General features: G+C 57.0%; 1 protein-coding gene across 1 annotated transcript; it reads left to right on the top strand.

Moving 5' to 3' along the window:
- Positions 1–2,681: 2,681 nt before the first annotated feature.
- On the top strand, positions 2,682–7,922 carry TUBB4A (tubulin beta 4A class IVa). The gene is made up of 4 exons (XM_077860252.1): positions 2,682–2,864; positions 3,353–3,461; positions 3,574–3,684; positions 6,319–7,922. The coding sequence occupies exons 1-4, from the start codon at positions 2,808–2,810 to the stop codon at positions 7,374–7,376; spliced, it is 1,335 nt and encodes a 444-aa protein (XP_077716378.1). The 5' UTR covers positions 2,682–2,807; the 3' UTR covers positions 7,377–7,922.
- Positions 7,923–13,812: the final 5,890 nt, after the last annotated feature.

Genomic DNA, 13,812 nt, shown 5'->3' on the forward strand with positions numbered 1-13,812 from the left:
GGTGGTAGGTGATGCCATGCCACCTGCTTGGGAGGGTCTGCTGGCTTGGAAACCATGGTACACTCGGCACTTTTTACCTCCTGGGAAGGAAGCCTGAGAGAGACCAGAGTGGGGAGGGGCAGCCTTGGGGTACAGATGACATCAGCCCACCCCAGCCCCCTCATCCCTTCACCCTTGCAGGCTTTCTATATCTCTGGCCTCATTACCTCTCTGGCATTGCCAGGTCCAGCAGTTCCAGGTACTAAGAGGCCACCCCTGCTCTCCATACTCTCCCCACCCCTGCCCTCCTTCTGCTCTCCTGAAGACCTCTAGGAAACCCAAGGGATGCCCTGATGCAGAGGGAGGCAGAGGGCACAATAGGGCCCGTAGTCTCTAGAGATTGTCCCTTCCCAGGTGAGCTAATCCAGGAAGGCCTGCTCTCTGGGGCTCAATCCATAACCTAGATCTTCCCTCCCCTGGTGGGGCGACATAGGAAACTGCATCTTTCTGGGGCTGAGCCCCACATCAGTCCCTCCCAACAAGGCCACTTCCATTTGTATATATATATATATATATTTTTTTTTTATGACACTTGATATGTTAAAAAAAATTAAGAAATGCCGACATGGAGTTTATGAATTTTGACACATATTAAAATGGGCCAGTGAACCTGCATGTCTCAGGGATCGTTTTGTTAACAACACATTGGATCATAACCTCAAAAGTCTAAATTAGGGTTTCTCCACTTTGGCCTTATTGACATTTGGGGTTTAGAGAAGTCTTTGTGTTGTATGGTGTTGAGCTGGGCTCCACCCACTAGGTGCCAGTGGCACCCCAGGTTGTAACAAACAGAAATGTCTCCAGACATTGTGAAGCATCCCCTGGAGGGCACGTCACCCCCCTCCCAGCTGAGACCCCTGGGTTACAGGATCCCACTGACCCCCCAAGACACACTGTCCTCGTAACCATCTGACCTACTACAGTCCAAGGATGGTGCACATGTTTAAATACACATCTGAGTGGGACAGATAAGAGGAAGTGACTCACAGACACTGGGGGCCACCCTGGTTTATACCATATAACAGCTGTCTAGGGCAATCCGGGTGGCTCAGCGGTTTAGCGCTGCTGTTGGCTCAGGGCGTGATCCTGGAGACCCAGGATCGAGTCCCACATCGGGTTCCCAGTGCATGGAGCCTGCTTCTCCCTCTGCCTGTGTCTCTGCCTCTCTCTCTCTGTGTGTGTGTCTTATGAATAAATAAATAAAATCTAAAAAAAAAAATTCCCAACAAATAAATAACAGCTGTCTAACCCATCAGAAATCTATTAGTGTGGGCTAGAGAGTCTAATTATCTTTTTTTTCCCAATTCACAAGGTTTCCCAGACCTCAGCACTACTGCCATTTGGTGCCGTATCATTCTTGGGGCCACGGAGGGATTGTCCTGTGGCCTGTAGAATGTTTGGCAACATTCACCCACTAGATGCCAGCAGCACACACACACCCTATCCGGGCATGACATTGCCAAGTGTCCCCTGGGAGGCCAGAATCACTCCCCGTTAAGAACCACCGGGTCAAAACCAGAAGCCAGGGGCCAGCCTGAGATCCCAACCACACAACCAACCTGACTAAGCCCGCCCCCACCCTCCCAATAGCTGGAAACCACAGGAATGTGGAGGAGGCAGAGGAGGAGGCTCTCTGGGAGGGCCCCAGGAGGTCTGGCCTTCACTTGAGGGTCAGCAGGGAAGTCTCTGGTCCAGCCCCTGATAATGACTGTAATACCAATAGCTACAATTTACTGTTTACTCTGTGCAGAGAAATCTAGGGCCGGCTAGTTGTTAACTGAGCCATCTCATCGGACCCTCCCAGTGGCCCTAGGGTGCGAGCATTCTTGACTGCTTCATCTTGCTGATAAGGAAATTCAGCCAAACACAAAGTGGCCTGTGCAAGGTCACAGAGCTAACAAGAAATGCAAAGGTAGGGGAGGGCTTGTAATGGATGACAACAGGGGAGCAGAGAGGCGCCTGTGGGTGGCGGGGAGGCAAGGCAGCCCCCAGGGGCTCAGTGTCCACCCCAAGAGGAACCCAGCTAGGAGTCTTACTCCTTGATGTTCAACCGTAGGCAAGGCTGGAGCTGACCCCACCTGCCACGGAGGACCCAAGGCCCAAGGGAGGTGTCCAGGGGCAGCGCACCGTTGCTTACAACACCCATCAGCTCCCACAAGCATCCGCAGCCAAACGTGCAAGAAAAATCTTGGTGTTATTTAGAATGCAGCTTCAAGACCAACCCTCCAGGGACCGACCCCCGCCCTGCCCTGCAGACGGACCGCAGCAGCTCGGGAGCCCCCCCAGCTCGCCCCCCCCCCCGCCCCCCGGGAGTCCTCACGGTAGACGCAAGGGTTCTGGCAAACAAGACCGAAGCGGAACGGGCCGGCCGGCGACGGTTGAGAAACTGAGGCAGGGCCGGCCGGGCGGGAGGAGGATGCGGGGGAGGCCGCTCTCCGCGCGGGGGGAGACGAGGTGCGGCGGGGCTTGGGGGCCGCGGTGGGGGCGCACGGGGCCCTGGCGCGCCCCAGCCGGTGCCCGCGGAGGCCTGGGGGCCGCGGGGGAGGGACATCCCTCCGTCCCGGGGCGGGACCAGGGGGCGGAGCGGCCCGGTGACCGGCGGTGACGCGGGCCCCGCCCGCTCATATAGAGGCGCCCCGGGGGCGCAGGGACCGAGCTCCGCCGCCGCCGCCGCAGCCTCGCCCGCCGGGCGCCCCGCAGCTCCCAGCTCCCAGCTCCCAGCTCCCAGCATCCGCGCCGCCGCCGCCGCCGCCCCCAGCGCCACCGCCATGCGGGAGATCGTGCACCTGCAGGCCGGCCAGTGCGGCAACCAGATCGGAGCCAAGGTGCGCGGGGGCCGGGCCACGAGCCCCGCAGAGCCCCCCACCGGGGGCTTCCCGCAGGACTGGGGTCCCCGGGAGGCCGGCACCCCCGGGGACCGCGGGGGGCGGGGGCAGGGCCAGGCTGGGAACAAAGAGGGCGGTGGGGGTGGGGCCCAGCCTTCTGTGCGCTGGCCACAGCTGGCTTCACAGCTGGCCGCTGTCCTCTCCACGCGCACAAAGAGACCCTGCCCCTCCCCGCGGCTGCAGCCTGGGCGAGCTGACACCAGCAGGCTGGGCTGAGGTGGTGACTCCGCTCCTCCCCGCCCCCACCTCTCCCTTCTTGCTGCCTCATCCCTGCCTCCCCACGAGGCCTCTGGGTCCCCTCTTCACCTTGCCAGGGGGGACAGGTGGCAGCTAGGGAGGTGGTTGGAGGTTCGTGGGCCCAGAGAGGCAGGGACAGGCCAAGCCGCCTGCTTCCCCTCCCTCTCTCCTCACCACCACCATCCCTCTAGTTTTGGGAGGTGATCAGTGATGAGCATGGCATCGACCCCACGGGCACTTACCACGGGGACAGTGATCTGCAGCTGGAGAGAATCAACGTATACTACAACGAGGCCACAGGTAGGGCTCAGGGGGCACCTGCGGGGGTGGCGGGTGGGGAGGCTGGGAGGGGACAGGATGCTGGTGCCCGGCACTCCACCACCCCAGCTGCCCTCCATCTGCTTCCCTGCAGGAGGAAATTATGTTCCCAGAGCCGTGCTGGTGGACCTGGAGCCTGGCACCATGGACTCTGTTCGCTCCGGGCCCTTCGGCCAGATCTTCCGGCCTGACAACTTTGTGTTTGGTGAGTTCTAGGCATGGGAAGCCCCCCTGTTCCTTTCACTTCCAAATACTTAGTGGAAATTCTTCACATAGCATGGGAGACGTCAGTGCTAATCGCAGGGCCCCACGGCCCAGTGGGGCAGGCCGACAGGGCAGTCAGGCTGTGACGCGTGACACACAGGTCACTGCGGGAGCCCAGGACAGGCATCTGATATGGGGGAGGGTGTACAGAAGGCTTCCTGGAGGAGGTGGCATTTTAATTTAACAGTATGGACTGGAGCCAGGCTGCCTGGGTGAAAATGCCAGCTCTGCCATTTCATGCATCCAACAAATAACTTATTGAGCACCTACCGCATACCAGGTCCTGCTGTTACCCCCAGATGAACAAAGCAGACAAAACTCTCTACCCTACCGGAGCCAACTTCCCAGTGGAGGGAGATGGGCAAGAGAGGAGATAAACAAGTAAAATTCAGCCACCGATTGAGCCAGCTGGGTGACTTAAGAGGGGCTCTTGGATCTCTCTGTGCCCCAGTCTCCACATCTTTAAAACAAAAAGACCTACCTGAAAAAAATAAATAAATACATACATACATACATACATACATACATAAAAAAGACCTACCCGTCAGGATGGGAGGCTGAAAGCCATTAATATGCGCAGAGCACTTAGAACAATGCTGAGTGGAGAGCAAAAGGTAAATAAGCATTTGAGGTTTTCACTGCCATCATTAATACCTCCAGCCTAAAATAAGAGTGGGACACAGGCTAACCCAGACACTGAAGGGGGAAAGATGTGCAAGAGAGAGGGAACAGCACATGAAGACCACAGACACATTTGTGGCCCTCAGATTCGAGGCGCACGCACACTCTGTGAAGATCCTTCTCTGAAACCTTCCCTGGTGCCTCCCAGGTCAGGCTGGCTGCACACCCCCACTTGGCCTCAGGCCCCAGGCCCCACCCTCTCCCCCAGCACCCCGGGCACCTCTCTTCCTCAGAGCAGGGTGGTTTGTCGAGGCTGAAGTCCAGACATTGACAAGACAAGCTGTGTGACCTTGGACAAGCGACTCCCCCTCTCTGGTCTGTGGGATGATTCAGCAAGATAATGATCCTCCTGTGTGGATACGGCTGTGGTAGGACTAAATAATGTTGGCCACAGGGTGCGAGGGGTTCCCAAGGAGGGCTCCATGGGGACCACGGAATTCTATGGGTTCCAGGAGAGAGGGGAGGGGAGGCAGTAGTAAAAGTGTGGAGTCAGGAGCCAGATTGCCTGGCCATCCTGTTTTCTCTGAGGCTGTGACCTGGCACAGAGACCTGAAGGAAGAGTCAACCATGTGACTATCTGGGGGAAAGGGCATCCCAGGCAGAATGAAGAGCAGGTGTAAAGATCCTGGGCGGCATCAGGCCTGGTGTGCTGGAGGAACAACAAGGAGGCCTGTGTGGCTAGAGCAGGGTGAGCATGCTGGAGAGAGGGAGGAGGCAAGTGCAGGTAGGTGACAGGTCACTCAGGGCCCTGTGGGCTGCGGGGGGACTTGGGCTTGCACCTTGAAGGAGGTGGGAGCCCCGGAGCCTTGCCGGTAGACGCGGGCAGGGCCTGACTCACGGGCGCCCTCTGGTGGCTTAGAGAACAGACTTTGGGGTGTAGGGTGGAGATGAAGGTGGGAACCAGTCCAGCGCAGGGTTGATGAAGTCAGACCAGGGTGGAGTCAGAGGAGGGGATGAGAAGAAATGTTACATTTTCATGAAAATACCAGCCCATATTCTAACACTAATCCTTGTCCTCCCGGAGCTCACACTTCCCTGTGACATTACGGGCAATAAACATGATTAATAGGGCAGCACAGGTTTGTCAGTACTTTGAGGAAAAAAAAAAAAAAAAAACAGGGAAGAGGACTGAAAAATGGGAGGGGTTGCGGTTGTATATAGGGTGGTAAGGGAGACCCTCACTGAGGGTGACAGAGCACTGGAGGAGGAGAGAGCCGCGTGGGTATCTGCGGGGAAGAGCATTTCAGCCAGAGGGAATGTGTGTGCAAAGGCCCTGGGGCAGGACTGTGGGTGGTGTGTTGGAGGAACGGCAAGGAGGACCCTGTGGCTGGAGCAGAGTGAGCGAGAAGGGAGAGAGGGAGAGAGAGAGAGAGAGAGAGAGAGAGAGAGGAGGTGACGGCAGGGAGGGGAAGTGGCAGGTCCTGCAGGGCCTTGCCGGCTGAGGGACGGACGTGGGCTCTTGTTATAGACAGAGCTGGGTTTTGAGCCAACGTGGGATGGTTTTGAGCCAAAGTGGGGCAGGAATCCATTCGGGTTCTAACAGAATCCCTCTGGCTGCTGGCTGAAGAGGGGCAGGCGTGGAAGCAGAGGGAAGGATTAACCATGAGACTAATAAAAACAGGGGCAGCCCGGGTGGCGCGCAGCGGTTTAGCGCCGCCTGCAGCCCCGGGTGTGATCCTGGAGACCCGGGATCGAGTCCCTCGTCGGGCTCCCTGCATGGGGCCTGCTGCTCCCTCTGCCTGCGTCTCTGCTTCTCTCTCGCTCTCTCTGATTGAATAAATAAATAAAAATTCAAAAACAAAAAAATGTCCTTACTCAAGTGCTAGGATGGCCTGGGTGGCGTTGGGGTCGAGCTCTCCTCCCCTCTCCCCTCTCCCCCCTCCCCCCTCCGCAGGCCAGTCCGGAGCCGGCAACAACTGGGCCAAGGGCCACTACACGGAGGGCGCCGAGCTGGTGGACGCGGTCCTGGACGTGGTGCGGAAGGAGGCCGAGAGCTGCGACTGCCTGCAGGGCTTCCAGCTGACGCACTCGCTGGGCGGCGGCACGGGCTCGGGCATGGGCACGCTGCTCATCAGCAAGATCCGCGAGGAGTTCCCGGACAGGATCATGAACACCTTCAGCGTGGTGCCGTCGCCCAAGGTGTCGGACACGGTGGTGGAGCCCTACAACGCCACGCTGTCGGTGCACCAGCTGGTGGAGAACACGGACGAGACCTACTGCATCGACAACGAGGCCCTGTACGACATCTGCTTCCGCACCCTGAAGCTGACCACGCCCACCTACGGCGACCTCAACCACCTGGTGTCGGCCACCATGAGCGGCGTCACCACCTGCCTGCGCTTCCCGGGCCAGCTCAACGCCGACCTGCGCAAGCTGGCCGTGAACATGGTGCCCTTCCCGCGCCTGCACTTCTTCATGCCGGGCTTCGCGCCGCTCACCAGCCGCGGCAGCCAGCAGTACCGCGCGCTCACGGTGCCCGAGCTCACGCAGCAGATGTTCGACGCCAAGAACATGATGGCCGCGTGCGACCCGCGCCACGGCCGCTACCTGACGGTGGCCGCCGTCTTCCGCGGCCGCATGTCCATGAAGGAGGTGGACGAGCAGATGCTGAGCGTGCAGAGCAAGAACAGCAGCTACTTCGTGGAGTGGATCCCCAACAACGTCAAGACGGCCGTGTGCGACATCCCGCCGCGCGGCCTCAAGATGGCCGCCACCTTCATCGGCAACAGCACGGCCATCCAGGAGCTGTTCAAGCGCATCTCGGAGCAGTTCACCGCCATGTTCCGGCGCAAGGCCTTCCTGCACTGGTACACGGGCGAGGGCATGGACGAGATGGAGTTCACCGAGGCCGAGAGCAACATGAACGACCTGGTGTCCGAGTACCAGCAGTACCAGGACGCCACGGCCGAGGAGGGCGAGTTCGAGGAGGAGGCCGAGGAGGAGGTGGCCTAGGGCTGCGCCAGCCAGCGCCGGGCCGGGGAGCCCTCGCCCCTCCGCCCCTCCTCCCCTCCTCCCCTCCTCCCCGGAGCCCAGGAGCCTGGCTTCCCACTCACGCTGGGGGTGGGGGTCGGGGAGCTGGCTGACCTTTGACCCGGGAGCCCCGCTTCACCAGTGACCCGGCAAGCCTACCTTTAACCCACTCCGACCTCTCCTCCACCTTTGACCTCCCCCACGAACCCCTCTGTGCCCCCAGACCCCGGAGTCCCGGAGTCCCAGCTTGCCGCCGAGCCTCCACCTCCCGGCATCACCCTTGACACTGGCAGCCCCACCTCCCCTCCCCTGAGCGCCCGACCCCCCTTCCTCTTTCCTCCCACCCCCCCCCCCAACTCCCTCCCCTCTGCTCTCCCAACCTCGGTTCCCGCCCACTCCCCCCCCCCCCCAGTGGTGGAGGGCTGCGTGCTGCCGAGAGAGCAGACCCTGAGCATGTGAGCCAAAGGCCTCCCCACCCCCCTCCCCTCTGCTTCACCTGCAATAAATAAACTATTGTCCTGCCCTGTTTCTGCCCGGAGCCTTTTTCATCTCCCTGTGGGAGGGTCAGGAAGTGAGCCTTATGGGATGCAACTGGGTGGGGAAGAGGGAGCCTCTGATCTGGGGGCGGTGGGGAGCCAGGCAGAGATTTCAGAGTCCCACAGAGCAGGCTAGACCACTAAGGATCTGTGTGGGGTTAAGTAAGCCACTTGCCATCTCTGAGCCTGGATTTGTTCAGAAGGGGCAGGTAGAAGGAGGGCATCGGTTCTCCCCCAAGTTCTGGGGCATCCTCGCAGCAGGGTGCCCGGTTCCCCGGGAGCCACCATCCCAGGAAAGCGAGGCCTTTTTCTGCTAGCTTCAGAAGTGACAGTGTGAGTGTCCTCTGGACTCCTAGTCGACAGGGTCACAAAGGTCTACTACCCAGGTTCAAGGGGATGGGATGTACACCCCACCTCTTAAGGGTAGAGGTGAGATTCCAGAAGGGCATGTGGGATGGGAGCTATCGCCGTGACCGGCTTTGGAAATTGCAGCCTGCCACACGGAGGCTCTTGCCCAAAGTCCACTGGCTATTTTTTTTTTTTTTTTTTTTTTATGATAGTCACACAGAGAGAGAGATTGAGAGGCAGAGACACAGGCAGAGGGAGAAGCAGGCTCCATGCACCGGGAGCCCAACGTGGGATTCAATCCCGGGTCTCCAGGATCGCGCCCTGGGCCAAAGGCAGGTGCCAAACCGCTGCGCCACCCAGGGATCCCTCCACTGGCTATTAAGTGGTGAGCTGGGGCTCAAGCCCTGACATGATAAGTCTAGAACACTGATTCCCCTTTATCAGCCAGAGTTCAGCGTAAGGGCCGTGGTAGGCATATTCAGCAGAGAAGGATTTAATAGGAGGATTTAGGGGCTTATAGCATTGTTGGAGGGACTGAAGGAGTGGGCTTATTTCTTAAACTTTAGCATGCAAAAGGCTCACCAAGAAGTGGCACCTGGCTGGCTCAGGGGGTAGAACACACGACCCTTGGGCTCAGGGTTGTCAGGGTCGTCACCTCGAGCCCCAGGTTAAATGTAGGGCTTACGTTAAAAAAATAATAAGTAAAAAAAAAAAAATCTCCAGGAAAACTTGGCTACAGCACAGCTTCCTGGGTTCTACCATAGAGTTCCTGGTTTAGTAGGTTTGGGGGGGGGGGGTGAGGCCCAAGCCTTCACATTTTTAAAAATATTTTATTTGGGGGGCACCTGGGTGGCTCAGTGGTTGAGCGTCTGCCTTTGGGTCAGGTCATGACCCCAGGGTCCTGGGATCAAGTCCCACATCGGGCTCCCCACAGGGAGCCTGCTTCTCCCTCTGCCTGTGTCTCTCCCCCTCTCTAGGTGTCTCTCATGAATAAATAAATAAAATCTAAAGAAAGAAGAAGGAGGAGAAGGAGAAGGAGAAGGAGAAGAAGAAGAAGAAGAAGAAGAAGAAGAAGAAGAAGAAGAAGAAAAGAAGAAGAAGAAGAATTATTTATTTTTAAGTTATCTCTATACCCAACTCAGGGCTCACACCCACCACCCCAGAATCAAGAGTTGTGTGCTCCCCCAACTCAGCCACCCGAGCACCCCCAGACTTTGCATTTTTAACAAGCTCCCAGGTGATGGTGGTGATGCTGCCTATGAAACCACATTCTGAGCAGCCCTCGAACAGGCTGGAACATCACAGAGCTGAGCCACCAGGGAACTGCTTCCTCTGCTCCGTGAGAAAGGTGGAGAATCGAGAGGCTGCCACCAGATTCACAGAATCCAAGCACACCTCCCGACACCCACAAAACCTGGAAATAGGTACAGGCACACACGCACACACTCACTCTGCCTTCCAAATCTTGCGAGCATTTCTAAGTTGCTAGAACCTCATCTGCATCCAGAACCAGAGCTGGAAAGAAGTCTAGGAAAAAAATTTTTTTTTCATATTTTTCACTTCTGCAATTCCACAGGAAGGCGAACCAGCAGGAGGAGAAGGCAGGAGGAGAGAGGTTGAGAGCCACTCAGCTATCTCCACCACACTCTGCTGGGCCACCAGACCCAGGCCGGCCTTCTGGACCCCTGACTGGGTCCCCTCTCCGCAGCCAGGAGGAAGAAGTATAGGGAAGACAGCGTGGATCCCCAGACCCCAGCACCCCCCAGTGGGCAGGCACAGCACAGTGCTGATTGGTGGGGCAGAAAGATGGGATGACCGGGCAGTGAGCTTGGCTCCTTTATCATCACAAACCTTAGGTGGCAGCAAAAGAACTCCTTCTACTCCCCAAACATCCCCTTCTCCAGTAATGGGCACCATCCAGTTGCTCAAACCCCAAAGCGAGGAGTCAGCCTTGATTCTTTGTTTCCCGTGCCCAGCACCCTCTTCCTATCTTTTGCTGAGTCTAGTTGTCTCTGTCTCCAAAGTGTGTCCCAAATTTGACCCCTTCTCCCCACTTGTCTATACCCTGGCCTAAGCCACCACTGTTCCTCATCCCGAAACCTCCTCCCACCCATCGCTGCCCTGGCCCCCTGCCGCCACCCCAGCCACCCTGAAGTCAGTCCCCCTTCCACATCAGCCAGAGAGGAGCCTGTATATGCAAATAAGAGCCTGTCCCTCCCCGGCTCAAACCTTCCCACAGCTCTCCCTACACTCAGACTGAAACCCAAACTCTCACCTTGGTCTCCACCCACTACTGACTACATCCCTATCACCCTCCCCCGTCGCTCATTAAGCTGAGACTGCAGTGACCTTTCTGGTGCTCAATCAAATCAAGCTTGAGCCAACACTGTACCTGCCATTCCGCTACTTTTTTTCCAGAGGTGCTCACTCACGACCGGCCACTTCTGGTCTGCGGGCTTCAGTTCCTTCAAATGTCACTTCCTCGGAGCAACCCGCCCTGGGGAATACAAATTAGCACCCAGCCCCTCCCCGTCCACTCTCTTGTTTCATTTCTCTGATGGCGCCTCTTGCTAACTCCAATGATCTTGTCTATTTGTACACGTGTTTCTTTTGTCTGTCCTCTTGCGTCCCCACTGGCGTGTACGCTTCACGAGGACAGGAATCTTGTCTACCTGGGCCACCACGTGCCTCGGAACAGCCGGATTCAACACAGGCCTTCCGTAATTCTTTGTTGCACGAATGAGCACGTGCACCATAGATGTTCTGATTTCCTCATTTTACAGTGAGAAAAATGAAAGCCCAGAAAGTACAGAAGGCGGCTTTTCGGATGGCCTCCCGAGAGGCCCATCTCCCCTTCCCATGCCCTTGTGTGATCCCCTCACTGACTGGGGGCTGGACCTGGTGATGGCTTCTGACCCATGGGGTAGGTCAGAGGTGTTGGGATACCGCTTCCCAGTGGAAGTGACAAAAGACCGTCACTGCCAACGCGATGGGCTCTCTGGCCTTCTTAGCCCTCTTGCTGTGGTGAAGCAAGCACATGACAGACAGTAAGGTCCACGTGGCAAAGAACCGAGCCCAGCCAGCAGCCAGCAGGGACCTGAGACCCTCAGTTCAACAATCCCCAATGAACCCAGTCCTGCCAACAGCCATATGGTGAGCTTCAGAGCAGACCCCTCCTCCGGTTGGTCCTACAGATGAGACCACAGCCTGATGGACACCTCACTACAGCTAAGCGACCTTGCCATCGAGGACTCCAATAAGCTGTGCCCGGAGTCCTGGCCCCCACAGAAACTGTCAGATGACAAATGTGTGTTCTCTTATGCCACTAACTCTAGGGCCATTTGTTACACAGCGATAGATAATACTGAGAGGTCAGATGACTTGCCTGAGGCCACACAGATCTTAAAGAAGGAAGTCAGTAACTTCATCAGAAGAGAGAGTTCTAGGCTTCATCAGTAGAAGAGAGAGTTCTAGGCTTAGGCCAGGGTATAGACAAGTGGGGAGAAGGGGTCAACTTGCCTGAGGCCACACAGATGTTAAGAACAAAGTCTGTAACCAGATACCAGTATCTGGTACTTGCTTCCGCAATACCAGATAGAACACATCAAAAGTTCAATTCTGGCCTCATACTAAACATTTTACATGAACTCTCTCGTGGAGCTCACGGGATCTGTGAGACAGACACCGTATCCACCTATGGTACAGATGCAGAAACCAGGCTGGACAGAGAATCGTGCCCTGAGATCACACATCAGAGACATCAATTCTTTTTTTTTTTTTTTTTTTTAGCCCCACCTCCTCGGTATGCCATTGGGTATTTGTTCTGAATTGGAGTGGATTTCAGAAACGAAGAAAGACTCAGGACATCTCTGCGGACTCCAGGCCTCAGTCCGTCAGGGCCGCTATACCAGAACACCACAGGCTGGGTGAATACAAACAACACACATTTACTTCTCACAGTTCTCAAGACCGCAAGTCCAAGATCAAGGCACCAACAGATTCCATGTCTGGTGAGGACCCACTCCCTGGTTCACAGAGACAGCCGTCTTCTCACTGTGTCCTCATGTGCCAGAAGGGGCGAGGGAGCTTTCTGGGGTCTTATAAGGGCACTCATCCCATCGGTGAGGGCTCTACCCTCATGGCCTAGTCAATTGGCCCCACCTCCTAATACCATCATCTTGGGGGGTGGAACTCAATCTGTGAATTTGGGGAAGGACACAAATTCATTCAGTGTCTAGCAAGGTCTAAGAGTGTGAGAAGAGAGAGGGGGAAGGCCGATGTGCCATCATCCCCAGGCCTGGCTGTGGTCCAGCCTCCCTGGAGAAAAAAAAGGGACACCGGGCTCTCTCAGCCTCATCCACCTGTGTCTTGGCTGGAGGCTTTAGAGGGATGTGTGTGTGTGTCTGTTCACATGTTTGTGCACCTGCTCCCCCCCCCCACTCCTTGGCATGGAAATACCTTGCACCCATGGTCACAACAGACACGTGCAGAATGAGAATCCCCAGTCACCTGCATCTCTACATGATCTGATGGACTAGACACAAATCCCACAGCCACACACACACCCACATTCACCTCCAGATACCCTGGGACAAGCCAGACATGAGGATTCTTGCACATGCACACCTACATCCACACAGACATCCTCAGCATCTTTCAGGAGGCCAAGAAGTCTTGCGGACTCTGTCGAATTTTGACTCCTAAGCACGTCTGTGGGATTTTGTGTGTAGGTGCGTGACCATGGGGACCTCTGCCTCTGTGCCTGCACGTGCGTCCCTGTGCTTCACAGGGACAGTGTGCCCCTCTGTCCACTTGCATTCTGTCTCTTCCTGAGACTGCAACTCTGCTCTGGTGTGTCTGGACAAGTCCCTCTCCATGTGTGCGACGGCGTGTGGCTCTGACTCTGGCCTGTGGCCGGGTCCTGACCATATCCGCCCCTTTGTCACTGCTCTACCTACATCCGTGCCCTAGGCACTCCTGTCTCTCGCCCAGATCTGATCTCTGTGGTGCACAGCTGTGGTCTGTTGTCTCTGTCTGGAGCTGCCCGCTGGCTGCACCGGTGTGTGACCTCTGTGTCTATCACACAGAGGCCGGGCAACGACCGCTCCCTCCGCATGTGTGCTGTCCCTCTGCATTCATCGCGTCGGGTCCAGACAGACTCTGTTCTGTGTGCTGTGACTATGCAGGCCTGATTGTCTGTGTCAGTCACTTCCTGGCTCTGTATGTGTCTGTCTGTCTGTCTGTTCCTGTGTACTGACTGCTGTCTGCCCACCTCCCTGGCTCCCTGGCGTCCACTGTCCAGCCTGGCTCCCTCTGGTGGCCCTACAGGGAATGGCCCCTACAGAGGGACCAAAGGAAGGACGAGTTGTGCAGAGGAGGCATTTTAGGCAAATTCTGAATCTTTGGCTGCCCCAGAGGCAAGGGGGCTTGGGTGTGATGACAGGGCCCCAGAGGTGCCCTGGCCCGGCAGGACGGTGCCGGGGGTCTAGCCTCTGAGCCTGCCGCCCATCCCACCCATCCTCAGAAGGCTAGGA

The sequence above is a fragment of the Canis aureus genome, chromosome 19, assembly GCF_053574225.1.
Source record: "Canis aureus isolate CA01 chromosome 19, VMU_Caureus_v.1.0, whole genome shotgun sequence".
In the NCBI taxonomy this organism is placed as follows: Eukaryota; Metazoa; Chordata; class Mammalia; order Carnivora; family Canidae; genus Canis; species Canis aureus.